This window comes from Bos javanicus, chromosome 9, assembly GCF_032452875.1.
Source record: "Bos javanicus breed banteng chromosome 9, ARS-OSU_banteng_1.0, whole genome shotgun sequence".
In the NCBI taxonomy this organism is placed as follows: Eukaryota; Metazoa; Chordata; class Mammalia; order Artiodactyla; family Bovidae; genus Bos; species Bos javanicus.
In genome coordinates, this window is record NC_083876.1 from 9,945,293 (window position 1) to 9,972,864 (window position 27,572).

General features: G+C 40.6%; 1 protein-coding gene across 5 annotated transcripts in view; it reads left to right on the forward strand.

The window, feature by feature from the left end:
* SMAP1 (small ArfGAP 1) overlaps positions 1-27,572 on the forward strand; it is a 189,302-nt gene that overhangs the window by 53,694 nt on the left and 108,036 nt on the right. For 4 of the 5 annotated variants that reach the window (XM_061427139.1, XM_061427140.1, XM_061427142.1 and 1 more), the window contains exon 2: positions 16,742-16,875. In XM_061427139.1, coding sequence (XP_061283123.1) covers positions 16,742-16,875 — 134 coding nt within the window. Of the gene's footprint in view, positions 1-16,741; positions 16,876-27,572 lie in introns of those variants that run through there. The other variant, XM_061427143.1, reaches the window with a different exon arrangement.

Here is a 27,572-nt window from a genome sequence, read left to right on the forward strand (position 1 = left end):
TGCTGTGGCCTCAGTGTAGTCCTGGTTGGGAAAAACTCTGCAAGTTGTGCAACGCAGCCAAAAAAAAAAAAAAAACAGCAGCAACAGAAAAACTAAAATGATCAAAACTTTTGTTTGATTGAATGGTGATGGAGGCTGAAAGCGAGGAGTAAGAATGACGTGTTTCTGAAGTCATCAGGTGGGTAGTGTTGCCGCCAGCTGACTTGGCAGAGTCAGGAGGAGCGGAGGGACAGGGGCCGGACGTGGGAGAGGGGGCTCCGTGGAGAGACCAACTCCGTCTTGGACATGGCACTGTGGTAGCCTGGTTGGTTATTAAGAATCTGATGCTTAGAGAAGAGATTGGTGTTAGAGATACACCACATTTCTTCCTTTATGAAAAGGACTTTCTTATGTTTCTTATCTTGAGACGTGTCTAATAAATAATGTGTACCTTTAGTGTGCTTTTTCTCCTTAAATAGGTTATTTTGTATCATATAGTCATTGAAATAGCATGATTTAAGGAAATTGAAGATTCTGAAGCCAAAATCATGGCCTGTATCAATAGTAAATGAAATGAGCCAGGAAGGGTGTTTGTAGTGATCATTTGAATATGGGAGATGGTGGTATTTTTATTTTCAGAGAAGAAACTTAGGTTCAGAGAAGTCGTATAAATACAGGGATACATTTTTTCTAAATTTTTTTTACTACAGTTGTCTATTGAGTGGTCATGCATAAATTTCTGTTTCATTTATTCATTTCTACAAGTGAAAGCATATGATGAAACAAGGGCAACTATTGATGTAGTACTTTCCATCATCTTTTATTAAGTCTCCAAATGTTAACATTTTACCACATTTGCTCCTTTTTTTCCTACATAAACAGACATATTTTTTATGAACTATGTGAGAACAAGTTATAAACAAAACGCTCCTATACCCCTAGCTTCAGTGTTTACTTTCTAAAAACAAGGAATTTTTTAAAGTCATAAATTATCAAAATCAGGAAATTATTATTGATATAATTCTGTCACCTATCCCATAGGCCTTACTCAGATCTCATCGATTGTCCCAGTAATATCAGGGGTGAATTTTCCATTTGTCAGGATTGACAGATACAAATATAGGAAAATGTCACATAATTAAGGAAACCTTTGGGTTGAAATCAGAGTGTTTGCAAACACAGCCAGCTTTCTTAAGATAATGACCTATGTGAGTATGTTTGTCTGCTCTGTATCCTGCAGTTATCTTTTTTGGAAAGAGTAGGGGGTAGATTACCATTTTGTTTTTGCCTTGTAACTACCCCTTCCAGTGCCTAATGGAAAAACAGTGCATTTCCAAAACATTCTTTGGTGGAATCCTTTCATTAATTTTCTTACCTAGCTTTATCTTTTTCTGTCTTGTCTTTCATATTTACTAGGCATGTGCTGGGCACTACAATAAAATGCTGGATATAAATACACACACACACAGATTGTGCTTGATTCATTCCTAGAGACTGTTGTTGTTCAGTCACTCAGTTGTGTCCGACTCTTTGCGACCCCATGGACTGCAGCACGCTAGGTTTCCCTGCCCTTCATCTCCCAGACTTTGCTCAAACTCATGTCCATTGACTCCGTGATGCCATCCAGCCATCTCATCCTCTGTTGTCCCCTTCTCCCACCTTCAGTCTTTCCCAGCATTGGAGTTTTCCAATGAGACAGCTTTTCACATCAGGTGGCCAAAGTATTGGAGCTTCAGCTTCAGCATCAGTCCTTCGGGTGAATATTCAGGGTTGATTTCCTTTGGGATGGACTGGTTGGATCTCCTTGCAGTCCAAGGAACTCTCAAGAGTCTTCTCCAACACCACAGTTCAAAAGCATCAATTCTTCAATGCTCAGCCTTCTTTATGGTCCAGCTCTCGCATCCCTACATGCCTACTGGAAAAACCATAGCCTTGATTACAAGAACCTTTGTTGGCAAAGTGATGTCTCTGCTTTTAACCATTTTATAGTACATGTTTTATTACTGTATTTGATGTAGGGATGTAAAAGTGGCCCTTCATAGACAGTGTTAAAAACAAACACAAAAGCCTCCTTGGCGTGTCTTAGGCACGCCTTCAGCACTTTTGAAATGTGCGGCGGGGTGGGCCTTCAACTGGGGGAGCGTGCTGTCCTCCTCAGTCCTGTGGCCCGCGGCCCCCTCGCCGCCATCGTGGGTCCAGGTGTCTGCAGGGTTTGTTCCCCTGCCTCCTTCCAGTCTCTGGTCAAGCACACCGTCTCCTGACCAAGTGACAGTGACGTGCCTGGCCATTTCCCCCAGTCCTCCCGGTCCACTTCTGCTTTGTTTTTCTCTCTAATGTCTGCTGCCCCTGGCACACTGTTCCTCTCACATGTTAGTTCGCTGTGTAGTGCTTTCCACTGGCGTGTAGACTCCCAAGAGGGCAGGAGTTCACCGGTTTTGTTCACCACTGACTCCTCAGAGCCTTGCACAGTAGTGCCTTGAGATGGTCAGCACTCCACAAATGCTTGTTGGGTAAATGCATGTGCTGCTATTCTGAGTGTAAGAGACTTAAAAAAAATTCTGAGGGAATTATTTAAATATTGCAACTTAAGTGCCATCTTTCTGAATAGAAAAGTTTTAAAATTTCTTTATTCTAGAGATTTTCTTTGAAAAGCTTTGTTTTCTGTTACGTTATTGGTTTGGGTCTATATAAGAGTCTTACCAAATTAAGATTCTGAACAGTGATGACTGCAGTGTGTTAAAGATCAGTTATTTTTTTGAAAAATAAAACTATACACCCTCCTTTTTTTTTTTTTTTTTTTTTACTATTTACTGTCAGTCTTATTTCAGACAAATTTTAGGAGAAAAAATAAATTACCTAAGACAGAATATTGCTGTGAGTTCATTTTTAAGTGACTACAATTGCTTGGCGTGTATTAATGCTTTATATTCTAGTCTCCTGGAAATGATTGATTAAAATACCACACAGAACCTTTCTTCTAATCAGCATTGTAATGACTCTTTCAGTTTTGGAAAGTTGTGCAGAAATTCTGTCAGATGTTATCACTACCTGTCATGTTGTAACATTCCTGATGCTACTTTGCAGAGAAATGTAAATGTGAGGTAGATCAACTGTAGACAAGTAGGTCATACCAAGGAATGTTACTTTCATATTAAAAAAAAAAGGGTATTTAAAAAAACATTTTATTTCCTTCCTAGTAAAACACTGGGAGAAGGCAATGGCACCCCACTCCAGTACTCTTGCCTGGAAAATCCCATGGATGGAGGAGCCTGGTAGGCTGCAGTCCATGGGATTGAGAAGAGTCGGATACGACTGATCGACTTCACTTTCACTTTTCACTTTCATGCATTGGAGAAGGAAATGGCAACCCACTCCAGTGTTCTTGCCTGGAGAATCCCAGGGGCGGGGGAGCCCGGTGGGCTGCCAACACGACTGAAGCGACTTAGCAGCAGCAGCAGCAGTAAAACATTGTATGTGAAAATATTTCGTATTTTAAAAAATAAACTAAAAAGGAAAACCTAGAGCAGAACGTTCTTTGACATAAATCACAGCAGTATTTTTCAGATCTCTCTCCTAAAGTAAAGGAAATAAAGGCAAAAACAAATGGGACCTAGTTAAACTTAAAAGCTTTTGCACAGCAAAGGAAACCATCAACAAAATGAAAAGACAGCCTACAGAATGGGAAAAGATATTTGCAAATGATACAGCCGATAAAATATTAATATCCAATATATGTAAACAATTCATACAACTCAACATCAGAAAAACAAGCAACCCAATTAAACTGAATAGACATTTTTCTGAAGAAGAAATGCAGATGGCCAACAGGCACATGAAAAAATGCTCAAGGTTGCTAATCGTCAGAGAAACACATATCAAAACCACAGTGAGAGATCACCCCACACCTGTCAGAATGGTCATCATCTAAAAGAACGCAAATAACAAATGTTGGCAAGGATGTTGAGAAAAGGAAACCCTTGGTGAGAATGTCAATTGGTGCAGCCACTATGAAAAACTACAAAATGGAAATGCCTTAAACAACTAAGAATAGAACTGCCATATGACCCAGCAATTCTCCTCTCGGGTTGTGCGTGCTTAGTCACTTTAGTCGTGTCCAACTCTCTGTGACCCTGTGGACCGTGGCCTGCCAGGCTCCTCCGTCCATGGGATTCTCCAGCCAAGAACACTGGAGTGGGTTGCCATCTCTTTCTCCAGGGACTCTTGGGATATATATATCTAAAAAGACAAAAACCACTAATTCAAAACCTTGATGTCATAGCAACATTATTTACATTTGCAGAGCTGTGGAAGCAACCTGAGTGCCCAATAACAGTTGATTGCATTAAGATGATGTGGTGTATTTATACAATGGAACATTACTCAGACATAAAAAAGAATAAAATAATACCACTTGCAGCAGCATGGATGATTTGGAGGGTATTATGCTAAGTGATGGAGAAGGCACTGGCGACCCACTCCAGTACTCTTGCCTGGAGAATCCCATGGACGGAGGAGCCTGGTAGGCTGCAGTCCATGGGGTCTCGAAGAGTCGGACACGACTGAGCGACTTCACTTTCACTTTCATGCACTGGAGAAGGAAATGGCAACCCACTCCAGTGTTCTTGTCTGGAGAATCCCAGGGACGGGGGAGCCTGGTGGGCTGCCGTCTATGGGGTCGCACAGAGTTGGACACAACTGAAGTGACTTAGCAGCAGCAGCAGTAGCGTGCTAAGTGAAAGAGGTCTGACAGAGAAAGACAAATACTGTATAATGTCACTTATATGTGGAATCTAAGAAATACAACAAACTAGTGAATATAATAATAAAGAAGCAGATGTACAGGTAAAGAGAATGAGCTGGTGTTTCCCAGTGGAAATGGGGAGAGGCACAATAGGGGAAGGGGAATTGGAGTCAAAAGTATTAGGTATGAGATGAACTACATGGAGATAGTGGAGGAGGAGCCTGGCGAGCTGCAGTCCATGGAGTCACAAAGAGTCAGGCATGACTTAGCGACTGAAGGACAAACAAAAGAGCTTCAAGAATGTATTGTACAGCATGGGGAATATAGCCAGCATTTTGTAATAACTGTAAATGGAGTAAATGGAGTGTAGCCTTTAAAAATTACATAAAAATAATTTTTTAAAAAGTGAACTAAATGTTTTGTTGAGTATGTTTTCTGGAAGAAACTGGAACTTTGAAATAACTGCTGTTGAAATAGTAATGATGGAGCATCTGTGTACACTTTTGGGTTTAATTATGAAACCATCTAAACGGGAGCTGTGTCCATGTCTTCTTGGCCAGCGTTTCTGTGTCTCTGACAGGACTCCACATCATCCACTCCACACATGCACTGAGATCATCCTCTAGCACTTGGCAGTGGCAGCTCACTAGTTCTGCTACTGGCTGTCATGCTTTCTTTTCTGGTAAAGAAAAAGCAGTAAAAGGAACACATGATATTTCATTCTCATATTTAAAGAAATGTATAAAAAATTTTAAAGCAGCTTTGGTGAGATATAATTTACATGTTGTAAAGTTCATTTATTTTAAGTATGTAATTCAGTGATTTTTAATGTGTTGGCAGACTTCTGCAACTGTCACTGCTGTAAAATTTCAGGACACTTCTGTCATTCCAGAAAGATCCCTCATGCCTATTTGCAGTCCCCCTGGCCCCTTACTCATTGTTTTGCAAGTTAGTAGTTTGGTTTTTACTGTGGAAAACATGTCTTCATGAAGCAGCAAAAGGTAGTTGATGCTCTGGGGTGAAGAGCTGAGGGCTTCACGGTGGTGCAGGGGAAAGGGCTCTTTGCTTGTTTCGGTTTGGTCCCAGCTGTGTTTGGTGTGAGTGCTTCCTTTCAGGGCCCCTTTACTGCTGGCCATGTCCCCCTTTTTTTAGGAGCCCACTGCCCTGGTGCTGCCCTGTGAGCCACCTTCCCGCCCCAGAGGGTTCTGCCCCCTGCCTCGCCTCTGCTCCCCCTTGATCAAAATTCTCTGTCCATTGCAGTTTCCTTCTTCAGCAAATAAAACCAAACCAAATCCAGTTCTTACTGCCTGTAAGCTTAGGTATAATGAGGAAAGAAATGAACTTATAATAATATGGGAAGGATTGATACTTCTGGAGAGGTGAAGAGATTATTTGCATCTTTAAATCTGTATTACTAGCTTCAACAGTAAATGACTTAGCATTTCAACCAGTGACAGTGGAGAGTAAAACCAGGCATCCAGTGGAAAGGAATTTTGTTTCGAAGGATGGAATTATCGTGGTAGGAGATGCAGAGTATTCACAAGTGTGTTCTGGAATCTGCTCATGGAATAGTCTTAGCTCGCTCTCTCCTCTGATTGCTAGTTTTTTTTGTTTGTTTGTTTTTGATTCTACATTTCTCAGTCCCCAAAATACAGTGTGGGAATATTATCTACTTCCTATGGCATCTGGTCCCATCACTTCAAGGCAAATAGATGGGGAAAAAATGGAAACAGTGACAAACTTTATTTTCTTGGGCTCCAGAATCACTGTGGACCATAACTGCAGCCATGAAATTAAAAGATGCTTGCTCCTTGGAAGAAAACCTAGACAGTGTATTAGCAGAGAAATTGCTTTACTGACAAAGGTCCGTCTAGTCAAAGCCATGGTTTTTCCAGGAGTCATGTACGGATGTGAGAGTTGGACGATAAGGAAGGCTGAGTGCCAAAGAATTGATGCTTTCTAACTGTGGTGCTGAAGAAAACTCTTGAGAGTCCCTTGGGCAGCAAGGAGATCCAACCCATCAATCCTAAAGGAAATCAACCCCGGATATTCATTGGAAGGACTGATGCTGAAGCTGAAGCTCTAGTACTTTGGCCACCTGATGCAGAGTCAACTCATTGGAGAAGACCCTGATGCTGGTAAAGATTGAAGGCAGCAGGAGAAGGGTTGAGATGAGATGGTTGGATGGCATCACTGCCTCGATGGAAATGAGTCTGAGCAAGCTCTGGGAGATAGTGAAGGACAGGGAAGCCTGGTGTGCAGGAAGCATGGGATTGCAGAGTTGAACACGACTGAGAGACTGAACAACAGCAACATTTATTAGGGTTAAATCAGGCATTGTTTCTGGAATAGAATGAATAATGTTTTGCATATTCAGTAAGATGCTAGTTTCCTGTTAAATACTTCCTTGTGTGTTTGGCAGCAGTAACTCAGGTGACTCAAGTTCTTAGGTGTCATTTGTAAGCTAGACACTGTCTGCAGTTTTATAGCACACAAAGATCAATAAAATGAAGTCCCTGTGCTCAAAGAGATCACTGTGTCACAGAAGAGATAGCTGAAGCAATTAACTGTAAATCACTGTGATAAATGTTATTAAAAAAGTGTTGGGGGAATTGGAGGAGGCTTTATGGAAGGATTAAGTCTTGAAAGAAATTTTTTATTTATAAAAAAGATTCAAAGAGATTTTTCTGTTTGCTAGTCTCTCATGGTAATCAGAAATTTGAGAAGTTTCTTTTCAGAAGAGCATATGATTTCATTTTATTTCTCAAATACTGCGATATCTACAAGGCAAGTATAATGAATTTTCAGTAAAATTCCTGTTCTTTTTAAAAATATATGTATGTTTTTACAGTATTTGGATACCAAATGATTTATCGTTCAACAAACCTCATTTTTCCCAGTTTCTACAGGGTTTCTTTTCTTAAAACTGTATTTTTTGGGCTCCAAAATCACTGCAGATGGTGACTGCAGCCATGAAATGAAAAGATGCTTACTCCTTGGAAGGAAAATTATGACCAACCTAGATGGCATATTCAAAAGCAGAGACGTTACTTTGCCAACAAAGGTCCGTCTAGTCAAGGCTATGGTTTTTCCAGTAGTCCTGTATGGATGTGAGAGTTGGACTGTGAAGAAAGCTGAGTGCTTTTGATGCTTTTGAAGTGTGGTGTTGGAGAAGACTCTTGAGAGTCGCTTGGACTGCAAGGAGGTCCAACCAGTCCATTCTGAAGGAGACCAGTCCTGGGTGTTCTTTGGAAGGAATGATGCTGAAGCTGAAACTCCAGTTCTTTGGCCACCTGATGCAAAGAGTTGACTCACTGGAAAAGACTCTGATGCTGGGAGGGATTGAGGGCAGGAGGAGAAGGGGACAACAGAGGATGAGATGGCTGGATGGCATCACCGACTCGATGGACGTGAGTGTGAGTGAACTCCGGGAGTTGGTGATGGACAGGGAGGCCTGGGGTGCTGCGATTCATGGGGTCGCAAAGAGTCGGACACAACTGAGCGACTGAACTGAACTGAACTGAAAGCTAGTAGTCACTTCTGTCATACAAATGTTAGGTGCATATGTATTACAACTGAAAAAAATTAAATCCGTAGTTAAATAAAGAAACTTAGCGGTAATCAGGTGCTGCGGTATTGTGTTTGTTGGCCATAGTTTTACAGCACAGGTGAAACTCTTCAAGGTGCATGGGGGCACTGTGCATTTTACCAGAAGGCACCTTGTCTTTATACCTTGTCCAGACCACACCTCGGAGAAGGCAATGGCACCCCATTCCAGTACTCTTGCTTGGAAAATCCCATGGACAGAAGAGCCTGGTAGGCTGCAGTCCATGGGGTCGCTAAGAGTCGGACACGACTGAGCGACTTCACTTTCACTTTCTGCTTTCATGCATTGGAGAAGGAAATGGCAACCCACTCCAGTGTTCTTGCCTGGAGAATCCCATGGACGGAGAAGCCTGGTAGGCTGCAGTCCATGGGATCGCAGAGTTGGACATGACTGAAGCAACTTAGCAGCAGCAGCAGCAGCAGCAGCAGCAGACCATTGTAATCGGACTTCTGTTTCAGTGACCACCTCAAATGCAGCTGTCTCTGCGAAGCCTGTGCTGATAGACCTGGCCTTTATTCATCTTTTCCTCTTTGCTTTTCCCTTTCCTTTTCCTACATCATTTGCACATACACTGTAACTGTTGAATGACTTACACTTACACTTACATTTACACTAAAGTGCAAGCTCTTTGATGGAGGAATCTGTGTTTTGTTTCCTTCATTTAATACCTTGGTAAAGTAGACAGTACATATTTGGTGATTTAAATTGAATCTAGAAAACTAAGGTTCCATCAAAATGTACTTTATTATTCTTAAATACCTCTTTTACAGTTTTGGCTCTGAAATGAGGAATAAATCTTTAGCATGTTCTGATTCCTGCTGCCAATGTGCACATATAATGTATACAACGAATTAGATCAATTACAAGCTTAGCTGCTATAACTCAGTCAGTTCAGTCGCTCAGTCATGTCCAACTCTTTGCAACCCCATGGACTGCAGCACACCAGGCCTCTCTGTCCATCACCAGCTCCTGAATTCACCCAAAGTCATGTTCATCGAGTTGGTGATGCCATCCAGCCATCTTGTCCTCTGTTGTGAACAGCATGAAAAGGCTGTAACTGAAAGGCACTCAGGTTCTCTGACTTCAGCAGGATAGAAGTTTGTTTCCTCAGGTTAGTATGGAGATGAACTACTATTGAGGGTTTTGTCCTCTTCACCATGAAGTTTTCATATCTGGATCCAAGGCAGCAGCTTCCCTTCTCACCATTTTCTCAGCTCATGGGAAAGGGGAAGAGGCCCGAGACTCACAGGCCCAGTCTGGGCCAGTTTTCCCATGGGTAATGGCAAAACACATCGTTTCAGTTCACATTCCATTGGCCACACTTGCTACAGAGGAGACTGAGAAATGTATTCTCTATCAATGTAGCCTTGTTTGTAGGTAAAACTTAGGGGCTTTTTCTTTTTTTTTTTAAAGGAAGAATGGCAAAAGGATATTAAAAAGAACAGTTTCTGCCTCACAGGTTTTGCTTTTGTTTCTGCTTTTAAATAAATCATGGGTTGCTTCGGGTATTAAAGGACTTGTGTTTGACCAAGTCATCAGACTTAGCTGATATTTTACTGTGCTGCCTGCTCGCTTACTCTGCTGCCCCTTACTCTAGGTGACGCAGGCCACACAGTGCCTCCTGGTGAGAGCTGTGCCATTCACTTCAGTAGATGTTACTAGTCACAAATGGAGAAACAGCAGGTATCTGTTGTGGTGTCTTGTCTGAGACAAGCTATCGTGGGCTATAGACATTTATAAGAAGGAGAATGGAGGTGTGGGGTCGTAAGGAAAGGCTTCATGGAGAATATGGGACTCTGGAGGCCTTGAAGATGAGGTAGGACTTGTGTGGTCACAAGCAGAACATTCTAGGCAAGGGAGGTGGTGTGCAGGAAAGTTTCAAGACTGGGTAACTGAGGTGTATTCAAGGGAAAGCAGTGAGTCTCTTCTGCTTTCTGACTAACCGATTGGCTTCCTGAATGTGTAAGTAAGTTGGAGTAGTGCAAAATAAAGTTGGATCCAGATTATAGATATGTTAAAGATGTGGAGCTGGGGACTGAAAGGGAGGAAGGGTTTAACAGGATAATAGAATTCAAAATGGGTAAATGCCTCCCCCACCTGGTAATGGAATTCGGAAGGAACAGTTCTTTGTCTTTCCCTGCCTTCCAGCCGTGAGGTTACCCGTGCCTTCTCAGTTAACACATCTGCCCTAGCCCCATTCTTCTTGACTTCTCGGAAAGTTTTGACACGTCGACTATCTTTTTTTTTAAACGCAGTCCTTCTCTGGTTTTTCACTGCTTTTCTTTTTTTAAACTTCTTATTGGAGTATGGTTAATTTGCCGTGTTGTATTAGTTTCAGGTGCAGTAAAATGAGTCAGTTACAGTCGCTAAGTTGTGTCTGGCTCTTTGCGACCCCATGCGCTGTAGCACACCAGACTTCCTGGAGTTTGCTCATGTCCATTGATTGGGTGATGCCATCCAACCAATACGTACATCCACTCTCTTTTAGATTCTTTTCCTGTGTAGGTCATTACAGAGTAGTGGCCCATATTCCCTATGCTGTATAGTAGGTCCTCGCTTATCTGCTTTATGTACATGGTGTGTATGTGTCAAGTTGCCACCACCTGCCCATAACCATAAGTTTGTTTTCCACATCCGTGACTCTACTTTGTTTTGTAAATAAGTTCATTTGTATCATTTTTCTACATTCTGCAAAAGTGATATCATATGATATTTGTCTTTCTCTAACTCCTATAGGTCCGTCCATGTTGGTGCAAATGACATTATTTGATTCTTTTTATGGCTAAGTAATATTCCTCCGTATATATGTAACACATCTTTTTTTATCTATTCCTCTGTTGATGGATATTTAGGTTGCTTCCTTCTCCCAGCTGTTGTAAATAGTGCTGCAGTGAACAGTGGGGTATCTTTTTGAATTGTTGTTTCCTTTGGATATGCCCAAGAGTGGGATTGCTGGGTCATACGGTAGTTCTGTTTTTATCTATTTTTAGTTTCTTGAGGAACCTCCATACTGCTCTTTATAATGGTTGTACCAATTTTACATTCCCACCAGCAATGTAGGATGGTTCCCTTTTCTCCACAGCCTCTGCAGCATTTATTGTTTGTAGACTTTTTGATGATAACCATTCTGACTGGTATGAAGTGGTATCTCATTGTAGTTTTGATTAGTATTTCTCTAATAATGAGCAATATTAGCCATCTGTATGTCTCAAAGAAAGATTCTTAAAGCAGCCAAGGAGAAAAGGATGGTCGCCTGCAGAGGAACCCTCACTTGTTCAGTTGCTCAGTCGTGTCTGACTCTACGATCCCATGGATTGCAGCATGCCAGGCTTCCCTTTCCTTCACCGTCTCTTGGAGTTTGAAACCAACTCTGTAGGCCAGGAGAGTGGAATGACATTCTCAGAACACTGAAAGAGAAAAACTGTTGGTCAGGACTGCTCTACCCAGGAAAGTTACCCTTCAAATATGAAGGAGAAATGCAGGCTTTCCCAGACAGGGAAAAGCTGAGGGAGTTTATGACCAGCACACCTGCCTTATAAGAGATGTTGGAGTGAACTCTTCTACCTGAAATGGAAACGCAAATGTACACAAAACTTTGAGTAAGGTGGCAAATATAAAATTGTGACTATATCAGAATAGTTTGTCAAACCATTATAGCATAAAGCTTAAAGGAAAAGAAAGCAGTAAAAATAACTATAGCTTCTTCAGTTTAGTAACAGAATCACAAGATGAAAAGACACAAGATAAAGCATAAAATGGGAAGAGGAAAGGGACAGAACACATGTGAGCAAATGCAGATCCTCTCAGCAAGAAAAAGGACTGTTTTATCTATGAGACATTTTATACAAAAAGTAGTCTGGATCTTGCTGTTGTCCCTGTGGCCTGTGAATGGCAGCACTGGTGTCTCGGGTTGCTTGTCAGGTTGCAGAGTCGCAGGCACTGTCCGGGGCCACCAGATTCCATTGTGTCCCCCACGACATGCACGCGCCTTAGAGTTTGAGAGACACTGATCTGAAACTGACGCTGCAGTTCTTTAACTTTTCTTGTTTTGAAACTTAGCTGCTGAAATAATTAGACCCTCCAGCTGTTCATCTATTTGTGTTTGCCTGTATCTGTCTTTTTGTTTACCTTAGATTTTTACGTAGACTTCAGAGGAGACTGTCCTGTTATGTATGAGTGATGGAGAGTAGCCGGGGGAGGCAGCTGTGGCTGGAGGGGTCACCAAAGTCACCCAGAGCAGGCGGCATGTGACGGAGCGAGCCTGGCACCTCACAGCGTGCAGGAAGCATTAGGGGCAGAGGTGGCAACATGTGCAAAAGCAGGGAAGGCCAGGTGCACTTGGACGAGCTCTGAGGTCTTCTCCGTGGGGGCTGGGGTCGGCCCCTCCGTTGTCGCGTGAGGCCTTTATTATATGGCTCCTCTGTCAGCTCCTGAAAGGTCCCCAATTCCCTGACACCCTGCCCTCTGCTCTGCCAGACTCCCTGACCACCCTCACCTTCTTCAGCCTTTGCTGAGACGTGTCTTGGCGTACTCTGTGTCAGTGGCTCCGGCCAGCGTTTAAGCTTCGTTTCAAGATTGGCCCCCTCTGTGAGACCTGCTTGCCTTCCCATAGCCTTGTCTCCTTGCCCCTGAAGGATGCCGGAGCGTGTAGCCCCTGAAGGATGCCGGAGCGTGTAGCCCCTTCTCCACGGAATCTTCCCGACCCAGGGATCGAACCTGGATTTCCTGTGTTGCCAGCAGATTCTTTACCCTCTGAGCCACCAGAGAAGCCTTTATATATATCACCTTGTGCTAAAATTGATTACAAATGTCCCATTTAACCACGTTGATATGTTACGTGCAGTCTGTTCATTTTCATTGTTGTATAATTTTCTGTGGTATGGAGATAATCGTACTGGTGAACATTTAAGTTGTCAATCTTTTCAGAAATCATGCTACTGTAAATACTCTGGTTACGCAGCTTCTTGAGTATATGTATGAGTTTCTTTGTAGTGTTTTTCAGCCTTGCTTGAGTCCGGTCCAGAGAAACAGCATTTTATAATGTGACCTGATTTTTGTGTGTATGTGTGTCTGTACATATATATGTATATTACTGATTTTTTAAAGGTTTTAACAAAGTTATATTTACTCTTCATCTGATGCACTTATACCATTTTCCTTCTAAAAATAAATTCTGGTTGAGATTAAATTAATGAGTTGTGACCTACTGTTTAAAATATTGCTAAAGGGTGTGTTGTGTATGTGTGAATTTCTCTGTGTACATAGACATGTCATATTGTTTAAAATAAACATGCATAAATTGAGAAACATATGTGTAAGCACGTGTGTTTATGTTTTGTGTGTTTATGAGTAGATTGTTGGTTGGAAGGGTTTATTCATCTGACTAGATTTGACCAATTTAAAAAAAAATGGTTGCATCTATTTAAATTGGTATCGTCTGCTGACTGTGAGAACTTAGCCTTTTATCATTGTGTCAGTGGTCTTTTAAAGCATTTAGTTGGCACAGAATTGGTAAGTACTCATTGAATTTGTTGTTGTTCAGTCTCTAAGGTGTGTCCGACTCTTTGTGACCCAGTGGACTGTAGCCCTCCAGGCTCCTCTGTCCATGAGGATTTCCAGTCAAAAAGACTGGAGTGGGTTGCCATTTCCTTCTCTGGGGGTATCTTCCCAACCCAGGAATTGAGCCTGCACCTCCTGCATTGGCAGGTGGATTCTTCACCACTAAGCCACCGGGGAAGCTTGTTTGGTGAATGAAAAGAAGGATTTCATTTTGATAATTGAATGACTGCCATGTTAAGCAACTACTATTTTATCAAGGCAATTTTAGGTAAATTTACAGGGCTAATTTTATAGAGTGCATGTTCCGTTTGTAACTTTGGTTAGACTTTTAAAGTATTTTTAGGGGTTCTTGATTATATTGTTCAGTTATGATAGTTTATGTTCTAAAGAAAGATTCATTGACAAAATTACATTATTATTTCAATATGTAAAAAATGATTGGGGCTAAAGTTTCCCATAAATGATAACCAGGTTTTTTTTTTTTTTTCCTTTCTTGTAGGAATCAATAAAATGGTTTTTATAGCCTTAAATTAATAAGATTTAAATACCATCTAACATTTAATTATATCTAGCTTTTGCTCAATAGTAATATAGCCTTTTTTTCATATTACTGCTAGCATTATTCTTGCATAAGGCTTTTATGCATTTGAATCCCTTTCTTTTGTTGTTATAAAAATGCACCACTGTATTGGGTACTGCAGTTTTGTACCTGCATAGAGAGTCGCATCGTATTATGCAAGTTCTTTCAGTCATAGCATCCACATTAGGAAATCGTGCTAAAGGTTTCCATTTGTATTTGGCTGAAATTCTGGCAGATTATTCACAGGGAAATCATTCTGTTTTCACAAAAATGAAGCCCTTCTTGGAGTCTGTTGAAGATTTCTATTTTCTCATCATGCTCTGGACCCACTGCCTTTATAGGAGTTACTTTTGAGGAAAGTTAAGATACAGTTGTTTTACAGACCAATATAGGAACTTCTCTAGAGGGAAAAAAGTGTCATATTTTGATCATCAGGATTTCTTAACATGGCAGTAACTTGCGTTAAGTAGTGCTTTAAAACTTTAAAAATATTTTCCGTACACATCTCACCTAAGTATTGAGGGCAACCATTCTAACTCCTTTGAACAGATGAGAACCTTACAGCTCTGTTACTAGGTCCTGTGTAATCTGTGCAGCTCAGAAGTGGCTGAGCACATGGACAGCAGTGGTCTTTTGACTGCTAACTTATTTTGACACGGTTGGTAGTCGAATAGAGTCTTAAATAGAGCATGTCCCAGATGTTTGTCTGTTTATAGGTGTCGTTTCTCAAATTTAAAAGCAAGATATTTTGACATAAATTGTATACACATAACCTCTCCCCTAAGGAATTTTTGGAGAATGTGTTTAGTGTTAACTGCATTAAAATTTTTAGCCTTGGTGTTATTTTGTAGATTCTCATCTTTAGATAAAAAGTATGTACTTAAACAGAAAAAAACCCTAAATTTTTTAAAAAGCTTGATTTTTATTAATATCTCTTACTGTATTTTTCATAATCAAGTCATTTAGAGAAATCTTATATATGAGCTTCTGAATATTTGATATAATTTCCAGATATTACTTTTATTTTCCATTTTACTTTAATTGTACGAGCAGTATGTGAAGATAATCATAAGAAGATTTAAAATTATCAAGAAGTAGTACAGTCAGAGGTACAGCTAGTAGTACTAGAAGAATAGTACAGCTAAGGCTTGTATCTTACATATTTAGGTGAGTTTCTCTATGGTGTTTGAATCAGTTTTTTGACCCAAAGACTTAACATTTTGTAACACACCTCAGTTCATCTGTAACTTCTTAATCTCAGGGTTATATCTGGGATTTATTCATGTTGATAAAAGACTTCTTGAGGCAGTCCTTTTTTAGTCTTATAATTATTAATGGTATTAATTGATAAAAATGTTCCCCTCCTCAAGGTGTTGATTACAAAGTAGAAGTTATTGTAGTTTTAAAGGGCATTTCCCCCCAGTTACCAGTGAGATAGTACATATTTTTATGTGTTTGTTGGCCATACATTTCTTTTTCTGTGAATTACCCATTTGTGTCTTTTTTGTCCATTTTTCTATTTAGGTTCATTGTCTGTTTTTTTTTTTTTTTTTTTTTACTAATTTCTGTTTCATTTTAAAAAACCTCTTTGATTTTTACTTGTTGGTGGTCTTTTAAACAATACCCTAAACATTTAATAAAGGACTTACCTTTACTGTGGGCTGTTACTACTCCTGAATCAAATATGCTAGTGAAAAAACTGTTCACATAAAGTAGTTTTAAATTCTTAGATTTTGGGGGAAGTTCCTAGGAAGGCAAAATTAGTAAACTCCTTAAAGTTCTTGAAGGTTGAAGGTTGATTTATAGCCTTTTAGCACAACCAACAGAGAAGGCAATGGCACCCCACTCCAGTACTCTTGCCTGGAAAATCCCATGGATGGAGGAGCCTGGTGGGCTGCAGTCCATGGGGTCGCTAATCGGACACGACTGAGCGACTTCCCTTTCATTTTTCACTTTCCTGCATTGGAGAAGGAAATGGCAACCCACTCCAGTGTCCTTGCCTGGAGAATCCCAGGGACAGGGGAGCCTGGTGGGCTGCCGTCTATGGGGTCGCACAGAGTCGGACACGACTGAAGCGACTTAGCAGCAGCAGCAGCAGCACAACCAAGACAAGTCTTCTTCGAAAGCTGCTGCTGTGCCATTTGAAAATTGGAGCCCGTGAATTCTGTAGCCCTTCGTTATGATTGTATAAAGAACCAGAATGCTTCTTATATGCTGTTACGATATTTTTTTAGTTTTTAATGCTAGCTTTTCTTTGTTTCTTCTCTGTAATCAGGTCCTCGATGGGCTTCCTGGAATATTGGTGTGTTTATTTGCATCAGATGTGCTGGCATCCATAGGAATCTTGGGGTTCATATATCCAGGGTCAAGTCAGTCAACCTAGACCAATGGACACCAGAACAGATCCAGGTAAACATTACCCTACAGAGAAATTATTTAAAATGGATTTAAGAGCTTTACTCCTTCTTGCATCTAAGGATTAACATCGTACAGTAGTATATTGAGATATGGTGTATGCCACAAATAAAATTTGAGCGTTAACTTGGACTGTCAGTTCACAGATGTTTATTTTTTCTTGGTTCTGTAGTAAAGTCAGTTTTAAATGTAGTTTTCTAAAATGTTGATTTTGAAGTATTTAAAAAAAAATTCTTTTCCTGTGCTGATGAGATTTCGGGTATAATTCCGTAGTCTGTTTTGCTTTGCAGTCAGTAGAGGGCGCCTGAGTAAAGACGAAGATCAAACCGCCTGTCTGCAGCGCGAAGGGGAAGGAACGGCTTCCTTCTGTGCAGGAGTGGGTGTTCTCCACTCTCAGACAAGTCACAGGAGCTGGAAGACAGCCCATTTAGCCAGTGTTCTTCTCGTGACTGGGCTTGTTTGGAGCGGTTTAGTTTTTTAGAGATAAATTTATACTTTTAAGGACTTGCCATTTTTCCAGTGACAGTATTAAATTTTCAAAATCATACTTTCTAATCCTTTAGGTTAATTGCTAATGTAAAAATGATTATTTCTACTGGTTATATTTATAGTTCACAGTGAAACTGCATGTCTTTTTCTTATGCCCTTTTCAAATTACTTATAGTCAGCATGAAACATAAACATACAAGTGTATGTAGTTGAACCTCAGGGATACACACATATACCTCACAATCATAAAATAAATATAACACACAAATTGACATGGATATGTGAAGTAAGGGTAGAAAGAATAGAATGCTGGGAGAGAGTGATCATTAAAAAAACGTATATAGACTTGGTTAAAGAAAGTACAGCTTCTATACTGAAGACATTTATACCAAAGTAAATACTAGATGTAGCAAAAATTTAAATATTAAAAAACTAAACCTCAAAAATACTCAAAGGAAAAAAATAGAATAGAGATCTTCAGGCCATAAAGTCAAGCATAATTAATTAGTTTAGTCTTAGGTTAGTTTTTTAACTTTTTGTTGGCTAGAATATAAAAGGAAATATGAAACTGTCTTTTCAAGATCCTTGAGAGAATTTACTTAAGGAAGCAGAGCTTTTTGAACATTTCATTTTAAAGCAGTTTTCTTAGTAACATCTCTGTAGTAACTATGGTTACAGATTTTCATGAGATTGTTTCTTAAGTTGTCATCAAGAGAACATGAAGTGTAGCTTGAAAATGTCACTTGAGTTTGTAATGGTTGTGAAGATGCAGAACACTCAAGACCAAATGTGTTGCCTTTTTAATGGTTCATTTCAAACCAAGGAGAAAACATGGAATCCCTAGACACTTAAATTCTCCAGAAATATTATTTATTTCAACTAGGCTGTTGAAAGGAGCTGAGTAGCAGGTTCTTTGAGGTGGACAGCTGTTCTTTTCTAGTAGTTTAGGGCATAACTTCCCAACCAGAGCACTGTAGTTTACTGGTTTTCTGGGGGATATGTTATAAAGCAAGATACTGTTTACTAAATATGTAAGGATCTTGAAAGCAATTACTAAGTAGTGTACAGTCTTTGAAGTTATATTTGAACACTTATTTGTATGTCAGCTTCTTCAAATAAGAATTATTGTTTTTGAATGCCAGACTTTTGACGAGTACTTCTCATAGGGACGTGCTGTGTCTTCATAAGCCTCGGGGCGCCTCCTGCAGTTGAGGAGGGTGAGGTTAGAGTGCATGCCTGCGAAGTCAAGTTGAGAAGACAGTGAGGCTCACTTTAAAGAAAAGAAGGGTGGGTCAGCCTAGTCACAAGAACAGATGAGCCCGCTGGTATTCTTGTGTGGGCCTTGTCAGTGCTTGCAGGCAGAGCCAGAGTTGTTCTTTAAAATCAGTTCTGGACTGCTGTGTGCTGAAAAAGAAAGTGGTTGGCAAAGACCCCGAGGCTCCATACTGAGGAGCGCAAGCTTTGTTTTAAGGCAGCTGGTTCCTGAGAGGCCATAGAACAAGGTGACTGAGAAGGCTTTCTGTGGAGTCAGACTCCGGGTAGCGCGGGGCAGTCCTGGCAGGGCGCCTTGCCTCAAGTGCCGCAGTGCCTGTGTCTGAGGGCAGGCCGTCCCAGTGCCCTCTGGCGGGGCTGTGCGGTAATATGGGTGATACGGGCAAAATGTTTGTAACACTGGTGGGCTCACTGGGTATTGAAGCATAGTTGATTTATGGTATTGTGCTCTTTTCAGACTGGCACATCTTGAACACTCCCGTCACGCTGGCTTGTCAGTTACTAGTAGGATTAGTCTGTTTTGTTCGCTGTGCAGGATCCTCAATATTGCTGCTTGGAGGATCTTTCCAGTCTCTTTTTTTTCCTTTGGCCGCTGCCCTATGGCCTATGGGATCTTAATCCAACTTTGGCTTTTTTTTTTTTTTTTAATTAAAAAAAAAAGTATATAAAAAATGAGGTATAATTACGGAGCAAATACAGATAAAAGTGAGTTTTATGTACCTCGGGAAAGGTCTATACAGTCGTTCACCTGTGTCCTTGGGGACTGGTCCAGGACCCCTTCACATATTGAAATCTGTGGATTCTCAGGTCCTTTACCTAAAATGGTGGAGTTCGAGGATCTGATATTATATATCCATCATATATGTAGTGTCTGTGGGAGTCAGTTTTTAGGGCATCTATCATAGCTGTGTTAGAATTGCTGTATGCTTACTTTTAAAAGAAAATAATTTATCTACCAAAACTTAGTGTGGAAATAGTTATTCACCTTAAATTATAATAATAAATTGTTTTGAATGGTGGTTCATAGATGAAATGTCTTTGATCTTGGGTTTATTTTTGGGTACTTCTCAAATTTTTGGAAAGGATCAATGTGTTATAAAATAAAAGCCATCGTATTTATAAAGTATTCTTTTTAGTTTTGTACTGGTTCATTAATCCGAAGTCTTGATTACCTTTTCCCCTCATTATTTAAAAATTCTTAATTATTCATTTTTCATTGTCTGTACTGAAGGAATTAAAATGAAGAATACACTAAACAGCAAGGCCCTAGTATAACACTATACTCAATATCCTGTAAGAAACCACAATGGAAAAGAATATGAAGAAGAATGTGTGTTTGTGTGTGTGTGTGTGTGTGTGTGTGTGTGTAACTGAGTCACTCACTTTGCTGTGTACTAGAAAATAACACTGTAAATCAACTGTACTTTCATTAAAAAATACAATTAAAAAAAAGAAATGAGGATTAGAAAAGAATAAAGTTTCTTGGCTCACTTTGTAGAGAGTTGTGTAAATTGTGCTGCCTAATAAAACATCCCTAGTGAGACTTTGTCTGCATTGGAAAGTATACTCCATGCATTTGGTGTTTTTATTGGTAACTTTAGACCACTTTTCATGGTAACTTTTGGACCACTTTTCGTGGTAACTTTTGGTAACATTTTTCATACTTTATAATCTGTAAGTGTTTTAGTAATATTCTCTCACAAGTTCTTTGTTTCGGACTTACTGGTGACATTTGTTGATAAGGTGTCAGTACTTGGCATTTTGCAGGGTGGAACACCAAGCACACACGACTGCAGCGTATTCATTTATCAAATACGTCCAGTCTTCTTAGGCTCCGTACGCTTGCCTTCAGCGTTCTGTAGGCACTTTCCTTCCGTGTCTTTATACCTTGCTCCTTTGTGCTGTGGCTTTGACCACACTTTGGCCCAGAGGGAGAGGTCTTTGAACTGAGCTCTCCTCACATCATTGTTTACTCTTGCATCAGAAGAACAGAGGCTTTCCTCGCTCTCGCTTTCTGTCCATCCTCCTCTAGCCATATCTGCTCTGACTTGAGCAGCTGGCTCTATTGTTCTAGGCGCAGAGTCGGGGAAGGTACTGGTGCTAGTTGCTCTGCCTTTGTTTCCATTCTCAGCTTCCTTTCTGCTTTTCTACCTAATTAAAGAAGTTATATTCATTGGAGGCATCTTTAAATGCTTTCCTCCTCTTTGAAATCTGCTGTCTTGCCCCCTGCCTCCACAAAAGTTTGCTTTGTACCCTTTGACCCTCGACAGACAGCCCTCAACCCCACGATGCTGGTTCACTCACTTGTTCACCTGCGAGCGTTCACCGACTGTTCACAGTGCCAGCCACTGTCCTCCAGGGGCAGCCCTGACCTTCTTGCAGCAGCTGGATTTCTTGAGCAGCGTCTCTCCCTGCTGTCTCACTCCTCTACCCGACTGGCCTCTGCTGACTCGTCTTTACTCCGCCCCTCTGCTGGCTCTGTGCTCATAAAGAGCGCAGTTAACGCTCCTGGCCATGTCCATGCCACCCACGTGGTCCCTGCTTCCCTGACACTCCTCACTGCCTTCTTGAAGCTTTTTCTGTGTAAGAGAATCTACAGTTACTATCCCTCATCCTCTGTTTTGTTTCATTATTTAGTCGCTGTGTTTTTCTCTTTTTTTAAAACTTTTTTTCTGCTTTTCCCTCCTTTTGGAGACTTTATGCAGTTTTGCCTTCAGCCTTTTTGCTCGTTTGTCTTGCTCCAAGGGAAAACTCAGTTACTCTCATGGGTTCAGTTGTTATTTTTCTGTGCACATGATTTTCCCCTCTTTCTAGTAGTGACCTCTTTAAAGTATCAGTTCTTTTAGATTTTCTGTTTGAAACCTTTGGTATTCATGAATTTATCACACCTTAAGAAACCTTGGATATCCTTCAGTTCAGCTTCAGTTCAGTCGCTCAGTTGTGTCCCACTCTTTGTGACCCCATGGACTGCAGCACACCAGGCCTCCCCGTCCACCACCAATTCCCAGAGCCTGCTCAAACTCATGTCCATTGAGTCGGTGATGCCATCCAGCAATCTCCACCTCTGTTGTTCCCTTCTCCTGACTTCAGTCTTTCTCAGCATCAGGGTCTTTTTCAATGTGAATATCCTTAGCGTGGTAATTGGTAATTTTTCCAAGTATGGTGAGGCTGGAGTTAGCCCGATAGGTTGATTCCATGGCACTGGAATTTCAGCATGGCTGTACATCATCTATTCATATTTGTGTTTCAAGAACTCTTGTGAAATAATTAAAAATCTTGTTGCTTTGTGAAAAATGCTTTTCATAAAACAAAGAAAGCCAGCTGCTAATACTATGATAGACTTTAAGAGAAAGGAATAGATACAACCAGGCATGGAGTTTTTTTTTGCTAGATAACATGATACATTTGAGTAGAATACAGAGCAGAATATCATTAACCGTTGTTCTTTAACACTGTCAATGAAGCCTAGGTATTTTATACAGAAACAGGAAAAAAGGATTTATTAAACTGTTTCAGTGTTTCAATATGGGAAACTTTGGCCACAGTCATAGGAGTTAATGTGTACACTTAGAAATGTTAAGATTGGTAGGTGTCTGTTTACCTGCCGCGTGATACATCTAAAATGCAAACGGTCATCTGGTTGTCTGGACTGGCTTTCTTTCCTGTGCCTTTGTTTCCCATCAGTTCTTAGTTTTTTCATTGCTTCTGTTGCTTTCCGTTTGTTGTCCTTTTCTCCCTGTGTTCCTTTATACTTGTAAAGTTCCAAAAATATAGCCGCCATAGGAAGTCTGACTTAAGCTAGTGTGTATGGGGTTCCAAGGTGATACATGCTGAAACTAGAAGGCAGTACTTTTCAGAGTTCAGACTGTTCCAAACTGAAAAGAATCGCCTTTGGAGAACAGTGAGCTCGCCATCACTGGGCCGGATGCGCACCTGGAGATGTAGGTGGGGTTCAAGCCTTGGATGGCAGGTGAGGAGCAGTTTCAGTGACTGAAGTCTCTTCCATTTTTGGGATTCTTGGGTGGTATGCTCAAATCTTCTTTGTTTGCCACAACAGTTCAAAATCACGATAACAGATGTGATTCAACTTTTTCCAAGAGTTAAATTCTACCCTAAAGGATAAGACTTTTCTGAAATCTCCAATAATTCAAAAGAATATGACAGGATTCTTGGGTTAAGTCAAAAAGACAGGTTCTAAAAATGTTTTGGATAAACTTTTTTGCTCTTCTTATTTTCTTTCATAAGGAGAAAATCACCAGCTAAATGCATAGAGATTTCTCTGATAACCTTGTCATTCCCAAAGAAACCTACAGTAAGGTAACTTGTGCAGCCTTTAGTTTAATTTATGTCATAACATTAACCTGCTTGTCTTCATTTAAATTTTTGGTTTTTCTTAGAAAAGGATTTTCCCTAAGGAAGCGAAAATCGTGGATTTCTGTTGATCTTCATCAGTAAGCTTTACTGTGTTCTGTCAGCTCAGCTTGCATTCCTAATCTGGCCAAATCAGAGAGAATAGGCAAAAGGGGCTTGATAGTTACTTTAACTACTTCTTTGAAGCTGGAACGACAACTGAAACGACAGGCACTTCTCATGTTGTGGTCATGTTGTGTGCATCTGCAGTGGTAAAATAGGTGTGTACACGATTTCAGAGGTGGGACGTGATAGAGGCTAGGGTGGAAGTGGCTGAGCACACTGAGGAGGTTTTCTCTTCTTTGACTTTCTGACATAGTATGTTTTGGATGGAGTTATAATAAATTTTATTCCTTGAAAGCGTATTGATTTTGTGAAATAAAATGACTTGCAGTTGATGAAACCAGTCTGCTCTGAGCTCCCTCTTCAGTCTTTAATAAAATGGAAACCTGGAACTAGAGTATTGTGGACAGCTGAACCTTAAGTTTCACTTGAATCATGAGGTTGTACAGGTTGGTTTTACTGGGACAGAATCCAAGAATGTATCAGATCAATACAGGCCCTTTCTCTGGGCCTGGTCTTAGCTGTTAGTGAGTAATTAAATTGTCAGTTCATTGCAAAAAAAATGACATTATGACACCACTTTAAGTCTTCAGATGCAGGTGAAATCAGTTATTACATTTTCCTGGGAGCTCTGCAGGGGAGAAAGATGCATTAAATAAGACATTATTAACACTAATTGTACCTGTTTTTCTTTTTTTTTTTTTTTTTAGTAAGGCTATCAGAAAATGTAAAACCCTGTAACTGGCTCATTTCCTGTTTCACAGTGGTGATTAGATGTCTTGTTTGCCTGGAGCCACTGCAGCTCTCTTTTGCTAGATGGTTGCGTGATCTGTCTTTTTTAGTACTTCAATGTTTGACCTGTCTCTGTCTTGAAACATAGGAGATTTCTTTTAGACAGGAAATGCCTGCATGTGATATGTTCTTTTAGCATGTAGTTTCAAAGTTTTTATTTCAGTGACATTCAAAATTTTTTTTTTATTCCAGTAACTTTTTAAAAATGAAGTTTTTAGTATCCTGTTTCCTTGTTTGAGTTTCCTGTTTCATTGACCCTCTTACCTGTATTTAGGTCTTCATTGCCTGACACTAATATTTGTCACTTTCTCGTAGATACTTTTCATTACTTTTTACTTCCATTAAGTTTTCTTTTTTTCTTCTTTTGCCTGTCCAGAGTTCTACCATTACTTGCTGTGTTTATTTGTTTTGATCTTCTATTTAATTTGATATCCAGTTTTGAATTTTTAAAAAACTTCTAATTCTTTCCTGAGTTATTGTTTTAATTCTGTGTGTTTCTGATTTCTGATTTAGTTGCTCTTTAATAACATCATGTGTCTTTGGACTCATTTATATATTCTTCGTTATCTTGTATTTATGGCTTTCAGTTTGTTCTGATTAGTAGTCTGTGGCTTTGATCTGTATTCTGGGCATGTTTGTTCTTGTGTGGCTTCACTGTTAGAGACACTGTTCCACATCTTTTTTTTTTTTTTTTAACTTTACAATATTGTATTGGTTTTGCCATATATCAAAATGAATCTGCTGCAGGTATACATGTGTTCCCCATCCTGAACCCTCCTCCCTCCTCCCTCCCCATACCATCCCTCTGGGTCGTCCCAGTGCACCAGCCCCAAGCATCCTCTTCTGACAACTTTGTATGAGATTTGACCTTGATTATTTTCTGTTGATCATTTTTATGTGACATTGGTTTTTCATTACCTTTAAAAGGCATTAATATTCAAAATAGCTTTTCTAACTACACAGACCTGTCTCTTCAGTTGTTTTCAGGTGTTTAAAACATAAAGCCACTTGTTTTCTCCCACTTTTTTCTGAACCTTCTGTTCCTTTATCTCCATGATTCCTGTCCTTCTCCATTTTGAATCATTTCCCAGGAGTTTCTGCTCAATGTGGGGCCCTGTCCTGACGGAGATTTGGTGGTTCTTGTGGGGTCTCTCCGCATTCCCAGCTTCTTGCGCTTCCTTGCTGTTGGGGTGGGTGAAATCCCTCAGCTTCGTGTGCCATCTTCCTCTTGGTTCACAGTAATTTCCAGTTTGTACGTCTCCACTGTCTTAGTCTTCTGTTCTCAGACCCACTCAACACCTCATTAGGTGTTGTGGGCATATCTGCTGGTCGTTATGCCTCATCCCTACCTAATGGCATCTTGGGATTTGTGGGTTTCTTCCATTACTACCATGCCAGAGAGTGCTCAAACTACCGCACAGTTGCACTCATCTCACACGCTAGTAAAGTAATGCTTAAAATTCTCCAAGCCAGGCTGCAGCAATACGTGAAACATGAACTTCCAGATATTCAAGCTGGTTTTAGAAAAGGCAGAGGAACCGGAGATCAAATTGCCAACATCCACTGGGTCATCAAAAAAGCAAGACAGTTCCAGAAAAACATCTATTTCTGTTTTATTGACTATGCCAAAGCCTTTGACTGTGTGGATCGCAATAAACTGTGGAAAATTCTGAAAGAGATGGGAATACCAGACCACCTGACCTGCCTCTTGAGAAACCTATATGCAGGTCAGGAAGCAACAGTCAGAACTGGACATGGAACAACAGACTGGTTCCAAATAGGAAAAGGAGTACGTCAAGGCTGTATATTGTCACCCTGCTTATTTACCTTATATGCAGAGTACATCATGAGAAATGCTGGGCTGGAGGAAGCACAACCTGGAATCAAGATTGCCAGGAGAAATATCAATAACCTCAGATATGCAGATGACACCACCCTTATGGCAGAAAGTGAAGAAGAACTAAAAAGCCTCTTGATGAAAGTGAAGGAGGAGAGTGAAAAAGTTGGCTTAAAGCTCAACATTCAGAAAACTTAGATCGTGGCATCTGGTCCCATTACTTCATGGCAAACAGATGGGGAAACAGTGGAAACTGGCTGACTTATTTTTGGGGGCTCCAAAATCACTGCAGATGGTGATTGCAGCCATGAAATTAAAAGACACTTACTCCTTGGAAGGAAAGTTATGACCAACCTAGACAGCATATTCAAAAGCAGAGACATTGCTTTGCCAACAGTGTTTCATCTAGTCAAGGCTATGGTTTTTCCAGTGGTCACGTATGGATGTGAAAGTTGGACTGTGAAGAAAGCTGAGTGCCGAAGAATTGATGCTTTTGAATTGTGGTGTTGGAGAAGACTCTCGAGAGTCCCTTGGACTGCAAGGAGATCCAACCAGTCCATCCTAAAGGAGATCAGTCCTGGGTGTTCATTGATAGGACTGATGTTGAAGCTGAAACTCCAATTCTTTGGCCACCTGATGTGAAGTGCTGACTCATTTCAAAAGACCCTGATGCTGGGAAAGATTGAGGGCAGGAGGAGAAGGGGATGACAGAGGATGAGATGGCTGGATGGCATCACCGACTCAATGGACATGGGTTTGGGTGGACTCCGGGAGTTGGTGATAGACAGGGAGGCCTGGCATGTTGCGTTTCGTGGGGTCACAAAGAGTCAGACATGACTGTGACTGAACTGAACTGAACTCCATTACTACATTTCACTGTAAATATTGTGCGTGGGTTTTGGTTTCTTTAATCTAGTACTTCTTTCTGTGTTTTTGGTTTTTTGCTAAGGAGCTTCTTGCATCTTCAAAAACCATCAGTGCTGTTACAGCATCCCCATGACAAGCAATATTTAGTAGAGTAAAATTGTCATTAAAACAGTTAATTTGAAGCACTCCATGCTTTAACCACATTTCACCTGTGTGTATTAGAACATTGTTTAACCTCTCAAGATTTTGTGTTTTGCTGTGCTTAGTTGCTCAGTCGTGTCTGACTCTTTGCGACCCTGTAGATAGTAGCCTGCCAGGCTCCTTTGTCCATGGGGATTCTCTGTACAAGAATACTGGAGTGGGTTGCTATGCCCTCTTCTAGGGGATCTTCCCAACCAGGGATTGAACCCAGGTCTCCTGCATTGCAGGCAGATTCTTTACCGTCTGAGTTGTGGAGAATCCCAAGAATACTGGAATAGGTATCCTGTCCCTTCTCCAGGAGATCTTTCTGACCCAGGAATTGAACCAGGGTCTCCTGCATTGCAGGCAGATTCTTTACCAGCTGTGCTACCAGGGAAGCCCCTCAAGGTTTTGACCCTTAGATAAATTTCTATAGTGTTGTATAGAATCAGACACATAATAAGCTTTCATTACACAATTCTTGGTACATACTTATTCAAGAGATCCCAGGTCAAGCAACTTTTTTTCTTATTTTATGGGAGGAGTGCTCATTATAGCTCCATCAAGCTGATGAAATGTCTCAAACTGTGGCCTCATGTACATACTGAACTTTTTAAGTTGACTGAGATTCAACTTACACTGACTTCTTGCCAGGGTCATGATATGGTCTGTGTCCTCAGAAGCAGAGTGAGGTGGCAGCACATTGCTGGGTTTATCTTTTACCTGCAGGTGCAGAGGGAAATAAATATGACACTGTCTATAACAACATGTGATCTGTGAA